Here is a 13,684-nt window from a genome sequence, read left to right as displayed (position 1 = left end):
CAGGCACTAATATATATCTATATATATAATTGTCTAAGGGTTTTTCTGTCTGTCTGTCCTGGAAATCCCGCGTCTCTGATTGGTCGAGGCCACCAGGCCTCGACCAATCAGCGACGGGCACAGCATGGCGACGATGATGTCATAAAGGTTGCCTTGACCAATCAGCGACGGGCACAGTCTGCCACGAATTCGCCTCGACCAATCAGCGACGGGCACAGTATCGACATAGATGTCATAATGGTTGCCATGGTGACGATAATGTTATAGAGGTTGCCTCGACCAATCAGCGACGGGCACAGTCTGCCGCGAATTCTGGAATCATCATTGTCCATATACTACGGGGACATGCATATTCTAGAATACCCGATGCGTTAGAATCGGGCCACAATCTAGTATATATATATATGTATATATATATATATATATATAAGTGCCTGAGACTTACATGCCATTAAAGGAGTCACCATCATCACATATATGTACAATAAGGTCAGAATGGGAGTACACTTACAAACGATTATGTATCAGAACTGTGTCATTGAAAAGGCAGCACATTTTGGGTCATGCCTCATATTACAACTCATATTGTTTGATTTTTTAACACATCATTTTTTTTTAAGAAAGGTGTTGGTTTCGTAGAAGGGGATAGGGTTTCTCAGATCATGAAAAATTTACTACGTTTTACACTATAATTTTCAATACTTGTGTAAATTGTAGTAGCTACGAGCTTGTCTAGATTTGACTTTTTGGAGCATGGCCAGATGTGTTTCAGATTTATTAAGGCATGGATTCTATCTGTTAAATTGGATAACAGGTAAAATCCATAACAACAGTGCATTTTACAGTACATTCAAAAAGAGAGTATGAAACAATAGTCTTACTAAATTTCCTTTTATAATGCTTAAAACTAGACATTAAATTGCATACAGTGGAAGCAAATACATGTGGTTAGTTGTCTCTTCTTCCTAAAGAGATATGATAATGTATATATAAAAAAGTATGAATCCACTGTGAGAAAAAATATGGCATGAGAATACTACATGTGAACAGGTGCCTAAATGCTGTAGAAAGAATCATTGTGGTTTACTAATAGGAAATACCTTACTGCCACTATAAAGTAATTAGAAATCACTGGGACTAATGCTTTTCTGAAAGCTGAATACAATTTAATTCCTAATTGATTAGGCATTTTTATAGCACTCTTGGCTTAAGCAATGTGCTTCATGATGTAATTTCAAAGATTTATAACCTTCAAATTTAGACTACATATTTGAAATGCAGAACAACCAAGTGGGATTGTTCTGGATTCTAATCAGCTTTAGATATTAAATTGCAAAGCACTGTAATTACTTTTGAGCCCTGCCCAATACTTCAAACATGGTTATTTAAAAGGTAATGAATGCACCGAATGCTCAATAGGATTCCTTTGTGCGCTCTTAAATAGATATAATGATTCAGTGGATTATGCAGAATTTACATTGATCTAAATTTAAATAATATGCATTTTATGCAGGGCATATTCTATTCATCAATTAAAAAGGGGCACAAAAAAGCACCAATATGTGGTATCCATTCAGCACAATAGCACCTTTCTTATCAACAAAGGAAAAGCAGCAAGTGTTAGAAATCTTAAATTGCTCTAATGTTATGAAAATAGCAAATGTAATAGACATCTACGCTTAGGAAAAATGAACAACTACAATGTGGATATCTATCTCGAAGTAATCAGAATGTATTTGTAATTTAATAGTGAATGTCAACCACAAAAAGATTCCAATATAATGAAATGCTGGAGATATAACAACTATACCCTGATGAGTGGAATAACTAATCTTTACATATTGTAACTTGATTTCACCAGGCACATTTAGCTGACTTTTTGTTTCAAACCATTGAAGTTTTATCTTTTCTATTATTAAGTGCAAGTAATGGTATAAATGATATCATGTCTTATTTTCGCATAATAAGCTATTTTGTAGAAAAGTTTTGTTCCTTTTGGACTAAGTTAAAAAGTAATTTACATAATGGAAGTATATTCTTGAATATAATGTATGCATAATTTTTTTCAAAAAATTACTTCATTTTTTAAGAACAAAAGCAGAGTTTCAAATTATTCTGGACTCCTAGATTAGGGATGACCAAATATATTCGCAAGTATTCGGTACTCGGCGAGTATTTTACTACTTGCCTTTTAGAGATCATTTCATCTTCAACTTGGATCTCCCTCCCAGCTTTTTAGCCAAATTATATATATATATATATATATATTTTTTTTTTTTTTGTAAAGCCAGCTTACCGCTTTGAAGAAACAGGAATGCATCCAACCTGTGGTTACAGTTCACATGGAAAACGGATTGGGACAAATCCACACATGTAAAGAAAAAACTTTTTTGCTTCTCCAGCGATATGTCCAATGGTAGAGTAAGATAAACCTTTTTTTTATCCATTAAAAAGTTCCAGATTTCTTCAGTGACAATATTGCATACATTCAATCCCTTATGTACGACATGTTTCAACACCACATGCCTCCAGGTCCACTCCTGCACCTGGAGGAAGACACATGTGGTGTTGAAACCTGTCATCCATAAGGGATTGAATGTATGCAATATTGTTACTGAAGAAAGAAGAAACTTTATAATGAATAAAAAAAGGTATATTTTACTCTACCATTGGACTGGTCACTGGAGAAACAACAAGTTATATGTATATACAGTATATACAGTACAGACCAAAAGTTTGGACACAGCTTCTCATTTAAAGATTTTTCGGTATTTTCATAACTATGAAAATTATACATTCACACTGAAGGCATCAAAACTATGAATTAACACATGTGGAATTATATACTTAACAAAAAAGTGTGAAACAACTGAAATTATGTCTTATATTCTAGGTTATTCAAAGTAGCCACCTTTTGCTTTGATGACTGCTTTGCCCACTCTTGGCATTCTCTTGATGAGATTCAAGAGGTAGTCACCGGGAATGGTTTTCACTTCACAGGTGTGCCCTGTCAGGTTTAATAAGTGGGATTTCTTGCCTTATTAATGGGGTTGAGACAATCAGTTGTGTTATGCAGAAGTCTGGTGGATACACAGCTGATAGTCATTCTGAATAGACTGTAAATACAAATTCTATGGCAAGAAAAAAGCAGCTAAGTAAAGAAAAATGAGTGGCCATCATTACTTTAAGAAATGAAGATCAGTCAGTCTGAAAAATTGGGCTAACTTTGAAAATGTCCCCAAGTGCAGTGGCAAAAACCATCAAGAGCTACAAAGAAACTGGCTCACATGAGGACAGCCCCAGGAAAGGAAGACCAAGAGTCACTTCTGCATCTGAGGATAAGTTTATCTGAGTCACCAGCCTCAGAAATAGCAGGTTAACAGCAGCTCAGATTAGAGACCAGGTCAATGCCACACAGAGTTCTAGTAGCAGACACATCTCTACAACAACTGTTAAGAGGAGACTTTGTGCAGCAGGACTTCATGGTGAAATTGCTGGTAGGAAACCACTGCTAAGGACAGGCAACAAGCAGAAGAAACTTGTTTGGGCTAAAGAACACAAGGAATGGACATTAGACCAGTGGAAATCTGTGTTTTGGTCTGATGAGTCCAAATTTGAGATCTTTTGTTCCAACCACCGTGTGTTTGTGCGATGCAGAAAAGGTGAACGAATGGACTCTACATGCCTGGTTCCCACCGTGAAGCATGGAGGAGGAGGTATGATGGTGTGGGGATGCTTTGCTGGTGACACTGTTGGGGATTTATTCAAAATTGAAGGCATACTGAACCAGCATGGCTACCACAGCATCTTGCAGCGGCATGTTATTCCATCCGGTTTGCGTTTAGTTGGACCATCATTTATTTTTCAACAGGACAATGACCCCAAACACAACTCCAGGCTGTGTTAGGGCTATTTGACCAAGAAGGAGAGTGATGGGGTGCTACGCCAGATGACCTGGCCTCCACAGTCACCAGACCTGAACCCTGACCGCAGAGTGAAGGCAAAAGGACCAACAAGTGCTAAGCATCTCTGCAAACTCCTTCAAGATTGTTGGAAGATCATTCCCGGTGACTACCTCTTGAAGCTCATCAAGAGAATGCCAAGAGTGTGCAAAGCAGTTATCAAAGCAAAAGATGGCTACTTTGAAGATTCTAGAATATAAGACATAATTTCAGTTGTTTCACACTTTTTTGTTAAGTATGAAAATACAGAAAAATCTTTAAATGAGAAGGTGTGTCCAAACATTTGGTCTGTACTGTATATATATATATATATATATATATATATATATACACACATATATCATTATATTGCATAGAGATAGAAGATTAGCCGGTAATTCATTTGTCGGCTTCTGTAAATCAATGCAGGAGCCGACAGGATAGGAGACATGGTTTACATACAGTAAATCCATGTAGAATGGTTTGATAAATACAGCTCTGGCAAAAATTAAGAGACCACTGCAAAATTTTCAGTTTGTCTGATTTTTCTCTTTATAGGTATATTTTTGAGTAAAATGTAAATTGTTCTTTTATTCTATAAACTACTGGCAACATGTCTCCGAATTTCCAAGAAAAACATTTTGTATTTTTTTCCTGAAAAATAAAAATGGTCAAAGTAAAGTAAAACAGTGCTTTCAAACCTCAATTAATGCTTCAGGATTTCATCTGGCGGTCCTGTGCTCCTCTATCCTCTGAGCCACAGCAGGTTTTGTCGGTGTCTACATGCTCATTACCTTTTACCTTTGTCCATTCCTTTCAGATAGCAGGTGTTTTCATTTGTCATCTAGCCTTTTCTAACAACTCCAAGTGCAACTATTTAAACCTACCCCTCTCTGGTTTTCTCTGCTGGTGATATTCTTTAGTGGATTCTGCTTGGAGTTCTAGTCCTTCTTATCTAGTCAGATAAGTGTACTGCTGGGGTTTCTTTCTTGCACTGCACTCCCTCTTGGTTCCTTAGGAGTTCCGTGATACATGATGGTACGTGATGACATTTTAAGGAGCCAGGTTTGAGTTGTCTTCTGTAGTCTTTACCTTCACGGTTTAACCAAGTCATGCTGAATCTACTAAAGGCTGCCTTACTGGGTACTATAGTCTGTACAGGAACTTGGTGGAATTTGTGCAGATTTTTCATAATTAGAACCTTTATCAACATGTTTACTACTATGTGTGCATAACAAAGAATAAATCGTTTAACTAATTTAATCAATCAATCATCTTGAAACCTCAATCTTTAATAATTCATGAGGTTTCAAGTATAATACTATGTCATTAACTGTTAAAGCCAAAATGCAAATTTTATAACACCTTTGGAAGTACTTTAACAAGGTTTATCTCACCTGTGCAAAGTCCTTATTTAGAATCATTTGCTCCACCAATGAGGACTCATTATGGAAAAGATGAGGCTGCATATGACTCCACATATGAGGGAACCACCAAAACTCATCCACTGATGACAACAAAAGGTCGTCTCCTTCATCCTCCTTAATGGTACCTAATAATGTAAAAGTTGAAAAAGATAGTTATTTCCAACTGTGCACACGAGCAAATTACATTTTATAGCTTAAAAGTTAAAAGCGATGCAGCTACTGTTATATTTTATGAAAATATCCTAATTGTAGAATAGAAAATTGTTCAAAAAACTCCATTGTTAAACCATATCATCTCAGATTCAAGTCAGATTCATACAATGATGAATGATTCACATTAGCCTTAGGCTGCTTTCATGCTACAGTGGCATGTAAACGTTTCGACAAGCAAGTTGAAGAAGAAATGATCTCTAAAAGGCCTAAAGTTAAAGATGACACAATTGCTTTGTTTTTTGGGCAAAAAAATAAAAATATATGGCCTTTTTTTTCATTTTAACAATTACAAAATGGAAAATGTGCTGATACAAGCGTTGGGGAACCCTTGGAGATTTGTGTGCTCAGATAACTTTGACCAATGTTTCTGACCTGTATTAGTCTGTTAGGGTTATAGGTAGTGTTGAGCGATACCGTCCGATACTTGAAAGTATCGGTATCGGATAGTATCGGCCGATACCTGAAAAATATCGGATATCGCCGATACCGATATCTGATACCAATACAAGTCAATGGGACACCAAGTATCGGAAGGTATCCTGATGGTTCCCAGGGTCTGAAGGAGAGGAAACTCTCCTTCAGGCCCTCGGATCCATATTAATGTGTAAAATAAAGAATTAAAATAAAAAATATTGATATATTCACCTCTCCGGCGGCCCCTGGACATCACGCTGGTAACCGGCAGGCTTCTTTGTTTAAAATGCGCGCGTTTAGGACCTGAGAAATGACGTCGCGGCTTCTGATTGGTCGCGTGCCGCCCATGTGACCGCCACGCGACCAATCAGAAGCCGTGACGTCATTCGCAGGTCCTAAATTACTAGAATTAGGAGTTTAGTGAATGAGAATGACGTCGTGGCTTCTGATTGGTCGCGTGGCGGTCACATGAGTGGCACACGACCAATCAGAAGCCGCGACGTCATTCTAATTCACTAAACTCCTAATTCTAGGAATTTAGGACCTGTGAATGACGTCACGGCTTCTGATTGGTCGCGTGGCGGTCACATGGGCGGCACGCGACCAATCAGAAGCCGCGACGTCATTCTAATTCACTAAACTCCTAATTCTAGGAATTTAGGACCTGTGAATGACGTCACGGCTTCTGATTGGTCGCGTGGCGGTCACATGGGCGGCACGCAACCAATCAGAAGCCGCGACATCATTCGCAGGTCCTAAACGCGCTCATTTTAAACAAAGAAGCCTGCCGGTTACCAGCGTGATGTCCAGGGGCCTCCGGAGAGGTGAATATATCAATATTTTTTATTTTAATTCTTTATTTTACACATCCCTATGGATCCGATACCGATACCACAAAAGTATCGGATCTCGGTATCGGAATTCCGATACCGCAAGTATCGGCCGATACCCGATACTTGCGGTATCGGAATGCTCAACACTAGTTATAGCTTGTTGACTATTATTGTTTGGAAAGGCCAGGTGATGCTTAATTTCCCAGCTGTATAAAAACCTAGCCAAAAAACAGCAGACGTGTTCTTCTAAACAGCTGCCTTTAGCTCTGAACATAAAAATGGTGGAGGCCCACAAAGCAGGAGAAGGCTATAAGAAGATAGCAACGCGTTTTCAAGTTGTCCTTTCATGAATTCAAAATGTAATTAGGAAATGGTAATTAACAGGAAAAGTGGAGATCAAGATAAAGTCTTAAAGACCAAGCACAATATCAGTGACAGCTGCTCGTAGGACTGCTAGAAAGGCAAATCAGAACCTGGTTTGACTGCAAAAGATCTTCAGAAATATTTTGCAGACTCTGGAGTTGAGGTACATTGTTCTATTGTTAAGAGACACCTGTACAAATATGGCCTTCATGGAAGAGTCATCAGCAGAAAACCTCTCCTGCATCCTCACAGCAAAATTTGATGTCAGAAGTATGCAAAAAAACATCAAAACAAGCCTGATGAGTTATGGAAACAAGTCTTGTGTACCATTATGGTTAAAATAGAACTCTTTAGCTACAATGATCAAAGGTATGTGTGGAGTAAAATGGGCACAGAATTTCAGGAAAAGAACATCTCACTGTCACCAACCATTAAGCATGGGGGTAGTTCAATCGTGCTTTTGGGTAGTGTTTCAGCCAATTGTACGGGGAACATTTCACTGGTAGAGGAAAGAATGGATTCAATTAAATTTCAACAAATTCTTGATGTAAACATAACACATCTGTAAAAAAGCTGAAGTTGAAAAGAGGATTTCTTCTACAAATGGATAATGATCCTAAACACACATCAAAATGCACAATAGATTACCTCAAAAGGCTCAAGCTGAAGGTTTTACAATAGACCCAACAGTCCTCTTATCTGAACATCACTGAAAATCTGTGGCTAGACCTCAAAATAGCAGTACATGCAAGATGACCCAGGAATCTTACAGAACTGGAGGAATTTTCCAAGGAAGAATGGATGAAAATCAGTCAAACAAGAATTGAAAGACACTTCTCTGGCTGCCAAAAGAATTTGCAAGCTGTGATACTTTCCAAAGGTGGTGCTACTAGAAACTAACCATGCAGTGGCCCATTTTCCTTTTTGTAATTTTTAAAGTGAAAAGTGAAAAACAAATAAATCTACTATATAAAGCTGAATGTGTGTGTGTGTGTGTATGTATGTATGTATGTATGTATGTCCGGGATTGGCATCTGCACCGTCGCAGCTACAGCCACAAAATTTTGCACAGTCACATGTCTGGACCCCGAGAGCGTCATAGGCTATGTTGTGAGGTGAAATTTTAACCCCGCGCATTCCAATTCACCAAACAATTTTGCCCCTATCTACATAATGGGGAAAAAAGTGAAAGGAAAAGTGTTGGAGGCGTCGTAGCTACAGCCACAAAATTTTGAACAGTCACACGTCTGGACCCTGAGAGCGTCATAGGCTATGTTGTGAGGTGAAATTTTAACCCCGCGCTTTCCAATTTACCAAACAATTTTGCCCCTATCTACATAATGGGGAAAAAGTGAAAGGAAAAGTGTTGGAGGCGTCGCAGCTACAGCCACAAAATTTTGCACAGTTACACGTCTGGACCCCGAGAGCATCATAGGCTATGTTGTGAGATGAAATTTTAACCCCACGCTTTCCAATTCACCAAATAATTTTGCCCCTATCTACATAATGGGGAAAAAAGTGAAAGGAAAAGTGTTGGAGGCGTCGCAGCCACAGCCACAAAATTTTGCACAGTCACACGTCTGGTCCCTGAGAGCATCATAGGCTATGTTGTGAGGTGAAATTTTAACCCCGCGCTTTCCAATTCACCAAACAATTTTGCCCCTATCTACATAATGGGGAAAAAGTGAAAGGAAAAGTGTTGGAGGCAAATTGACAGCTGCCAGATGTGAACAAGGGGGACTTAAAGAGTGAGAGCGATGGCGCCAAAGAGTATATAACGTACAGTTGCTAAGGTGGGGCCCCGACATGGGATACTCACCACACACGGGGATATGAACACACACACAAAAGGCGCCACACACTACCACGTGCTTGAACACATATACCACCCTCAGCACACATTTCACCACACATACACCAACCTCGCCACATAAAAGTCGAAACACAAAAGTCGCCGCTCAAAACTCGCCGCGCGCAAAACTCGCCACATGCAATAACTAGGCTCACGCAAAACTCGCCACAAGTGCAAAACTCACCTCATGGAAAACTCGCCACACGCAAAACTTGCACACACGGAAAAATTGCCACATGTACAAAAGTTGCAGCACATGCAAACGTTGCCTCACACACAACTTGCACATACTCAAAAGGCACCACACATAATACTCGCCATGCGCAAAACTCGCCATGCACAAAACTTGCTGCACACAACTTGCTACACTAACCTGTCACATGCAACTCGACACACAAAAAGTTGCTACATGCATGTTGCCACACAAAACTCATCTCACAAAAGTCGCTACATGCATGTCGCCACACGCAACTCAACACACACAACTTGACAAACGAAACTCGCCCTAAAACACACACAAGTCTGGTATTATCCTTCAAAAATAAAAATTAGATTATTAAGCAGACAAACTACAAGAGCAACAAATGTACCATATAGGAAATACGGCAGCTGTCAGTCACATGACCTGTCTATTATGTGTATGTGTGAGCTAATATATACTGCCAGGGGGAGGGCTTCCTGTTGGCTGGGGATTTATCAGGCTGCCAATTTAGCTTACAAATACTGAGGTAAAAATACTGAGCAAATAATGTGTGAACGAGGTCTAATACAGGAGGAGATGACACACAGGTATATACTATTTACAGGGGAGATGACACACAGATATATACTATATACAGGAGAGATGACACACAGGTATATACTATATAGAGGAGATCACATACAGGTACATACTATAAACAGGAGGAGATGACACACAGGTATATACTATATACAGGAGCAGATGACCTACAGGTATATACTATATACAGGAGGAGATGACATACAGGTATATGCTATATATAGAAGATGACATACAGGTATATACTATATATAGAAGGAGATGACATACAGGTATATACTATATATAGGAGGAGATGACATACAGGTATATACTATATACAGGGGAGATGACACACAGCAGGTATATTATATATACAGGGGAGATGACATACAGGTATATACTATATACAGGAGATGACATACAGGTGTATACTATATATAAGGGAGATGACAAACATGTATATACTGAGGTGAAAATGAAAAGGTGTGAGTGCAAAATGAGAGGAGTGAGGGAAAATAGTGGAGTGATCGGAAAATGACAGATGTGGGGTCGAAAGAGGAGTGAGGGAAAATAGTGGAGTGATCGGAAAATGACAGATGTGAGGTCGAAATGACAAGTGTTAGGGGGGAATGAGAGGAGTGAGGGAGAAAATGAGAGGTGTAAGGGAGAAAATGAGAGATATGAGGGGGAAAATGAAAGATGTGATTGGGAAAATGAGAGGCGTGATGGGAAAATAAGAGAAGTGAGGTGCTATAACTAACCACAGATATTTACTATGCCCAGGCAACGCCGGGCTCTTCAGCTAGTACAAATATATATCTAAAAGTCATTTTGACCGGGAGTGCCCAAACTTTTACATGCAACTGTATGTTTTCAGTGTCATTTGCCAAATGCGTGCACAGATGTCTAGTCTCACTATAGAGGTCAAACAAATGTCCTTCTCGCCTCCATTGAGACTGATACACATAGATATACCTTTTTTCTTTTAAATCTAACATTAAAATTTGACAAGTGAGGAGTTTCCACTCTTTGATAGGAGTATGGGATCATGGCATCTTTTTCAGCTGGTTTGCGCCTGAAATCTGACTATTAAAGTGTTTACTAAATGCCTTTAAGCAAAATAGACACTGCAATGTTATAACAACTTGCTGTACATTTTTCATTAGTTTTAAGGCTTTTAATAGTTTAAGGCTTTGAAAGCCTTACCCAAATTACCCCTCCCTTTTGGGAAAACAATGTAAAAAAAACAAAAAATACAACAGAAAAAGAAGGCTGAGGGTATGTGCACACGCTGCGGATTTTGCTGCGGATCCGCAGTGGATTGGCCGCTCCAGGTTTGCAGCAGTTTTCCATGAGTTTACAGTACCATGTAAACCTATGGAAAACAAAATCTGGAGTGCACATGCTGTGGAAAAAAACACGCGGAAACGCAACAAAGTTTATTCCGCAGCATGGCAAATCTTTGTGCGGCGTCTGCAGCAGTTTACAAATGCTCCTCAATAAGAATCAGCAGGTGTAAAACCGCAGGTGGAATCCACACAAAAACCGCGGAAAAACTGTTGTAAATCCGTGGTAATTCCACAGTAAATCCCCAGTGCAGATTTCCTGTGGATTTACCAAAATTAGTGCGGAAAAACCCGCACACCTTTCCGCAACGTGTGCACATACCCTTAATGACAAGCAATACTGTTGTGTTCCTATGCTTTTTTCGCTGATGTATGGAAGACTTTGTGTGCATTTACCCATATACAATAAATTTGTTGATTGTATCCATAGCAGGTATATATTAGGAAATTCTAGCGACATATAGGGAGACAGTATATTGAGGAGGGAACATCAGCTATATTTGCAGTGATGAAAAAGCACAGGCACTGAAGTTTTTAAAAATTGGGTTTTTTTTTTAGAAAGTTTTATCCAGATGTTAAAATAGACATCAGTGCTGACTGGTGTTTGGCTTTTAATCATACTTTAGTTGTGCTCCTAAAAATGGAAAATAAATATGCTCGGTGTAAACCAACAAAAAATCTAACAGCTGATAGATCGAGTGCTGTTCTTGGGTAGAAGAAGTCACAGTCATTATGCAAGGTTTTAGCTAGTGGCAATAACAAAGTTAAAAATCTAAATTGTTTACTAGCTTCATATAATAATAACTTTTATATACATCTTTAACTAGTTAATGACCAGTGACAAAAATTTACATTGTAGCAGGGAGCCAATTCAAGTCCTGCAATTTACATTCTCATCGAGCTGATTTCGTGAATGTACACAGTGCACCCATGAGATCAACAGCATAAATGAGACTGAATTACTTACATAAACTGCTGGGATCAGTGCTAATACTGACCCTGGCAGTTATACCCTCCTAATACCGGTATCAATAGTAGTCAAAACCTCAAATGGTGCTCCTTCCCTACCGAGCCCTGAAGCAACTCCTAAAGAGTGGTCTTCATCCACACATGAGATATCGGCGTACTCAGGAGAAATTGCACAGCAAATATTGTGGTTTAGGTTGTGCTCAAAGTAAAATTTTTGTGAAAAAAAGATAAATGTTCATTTTTTCCTTCCACATTGCTTCCATTCTTGTGACGCACCTGAAGGATTAATAAACCTTTTGAATGTGGTTTTGAACACCTTGAGGGGTGCAGTTTTTAGAATGGTGTCACTTTTGGGAATTTTTTTGTCATATAGGCCCCAAAAAGTGACTTCAAATGTGAGGTGGTCTCTCAAAAAATGGTTTTGTAAATTTTTGTTGGAAAAATTAGAAAATGCTGGTCAAATTTTAACCCTTATAACTTCCTAACAAAAAAATTGTTTAAAAAATTGTGCTGATGTAAAGTAGACATGTGGGAAATGTTGTTTATGAACTATTTTGTGTGACATAGTGCTCTGATTTAGGGGCATAAAATTAAAACTTTGAAAATTGTGACATTTTTAACATTATTGCCAAATTTATATTTTTTCTTTCAAAAATAAACACAAGAAATTTTGAAGAAATGTTACCCCTGTCATAAAGTACAATATGTAATGAAAAAAAATCTCAGAATCAATGGGATACATTGAAGCGTTCCAGAGTTATAACCACATAAATTGACAGTGGTCAGATTTCAAAATTAGCGTCTGGTTATTAACATACAAAGTGGCTTGGTCCTTAAGGGGTTAATGACCCAGCTGTATATTTATCTAATTTGTCACTTCATGGGGTAAGAACACTGAAATGCTTCAACGTATCCTAGTGAATTGGAAAATGCTTTTGTTTGTGACACATTGTGTTTTACCGTAGTGGTAAATTTATGTCAATGCTTTTTTTGAGTTTTGATGAATATATCTGAAATGTTATGACAATTTAGAAAAAATAGCAATTTTTAAACTTGGAATGTTTACACCTTTAAACCAATTAGTCGTATCCCAAAAATCTACTATATAATTGTCTAAGGGTCACTTCCGTCTGTTCTTCGGTCTGTCATGGTTATTCATTCGCTGATTGGTCTCGCCAGCTGCCTGTCATGGCTGCCGCGACCAATCAGCAACATGCACAGTCCGGAAGAAAATGGCCGCTTCTTACTCCCCGCAGTCAGTGCCTGTCGCCCGCATACTCCCCTCCGGTCACCGCTAACACAGGGTTAATGCCGGTGGTAACGGACCTCGTTATGCCGTGGGTAACGCACTCCGTTACCGCCACTATTAATCATGTGTGTCCCCAACTTTTACTATTGACACTGCCTATGCGGCATCAATAGTAAAAAATCTAATGTTAAAAATAATAATTAAAAAAACCTGCTATACTCACCCTCCGTAGTCACTCACGCTGGCCGCCATCTTCTGTTGCAGGTTCTGGTGGCAAAGATGGTATGGGAGAAGGACCTGCCATGACATCACAG

At 38.8% G+C, this 13,684-nt stretch overlaps 1 protein-coding gene across 1 annotated transcript in view; it reads right to left on the bottom strand.

The window, feature by feature from the left end:
• Window positions 1-13,684, bottom strand: part of LOC138656667 (bifunctional heparan sulfate N-deacetylase/N-sulfotransferase 4-like) — a 1,389,166-nt gene that overhangs the window by 796,290 nt on the left and 579,192 nt on the right. Inside the window, exon 4 of the mRNA XM_069743763.1 lies at window positions 5,339-5,493. Within this exon, the coding sequence (XP_069599864.1) occupies window positions 5,339-5,493 (155 nt within the window). The remainder of the gene's footprint in view (window positions 1-5,338; window positions 5,494-13,684) is intronic.

Source organism: Ranitomeya imitator, chromosome 1 (genome assembly GCF_032444005.1).
Source record: "Ranitomeya imitator isolate aRanImi1 chromosome 1, aRanImi1.pri, whole genome shotgun sequence".
Classification (NCBI taxonomy): domain Eukaryota; kingdom Metazoa; phylum Chordata; class Amphibia; order Anura; family Dendrobatidae; genus Ranitomeya; species Ranitomeya imitator.
The sequence above is the reverse complement of the archived record's forward strand: the minus strand, read 5'-3'. Positions and strand labels throughout refer to the sequence as shown.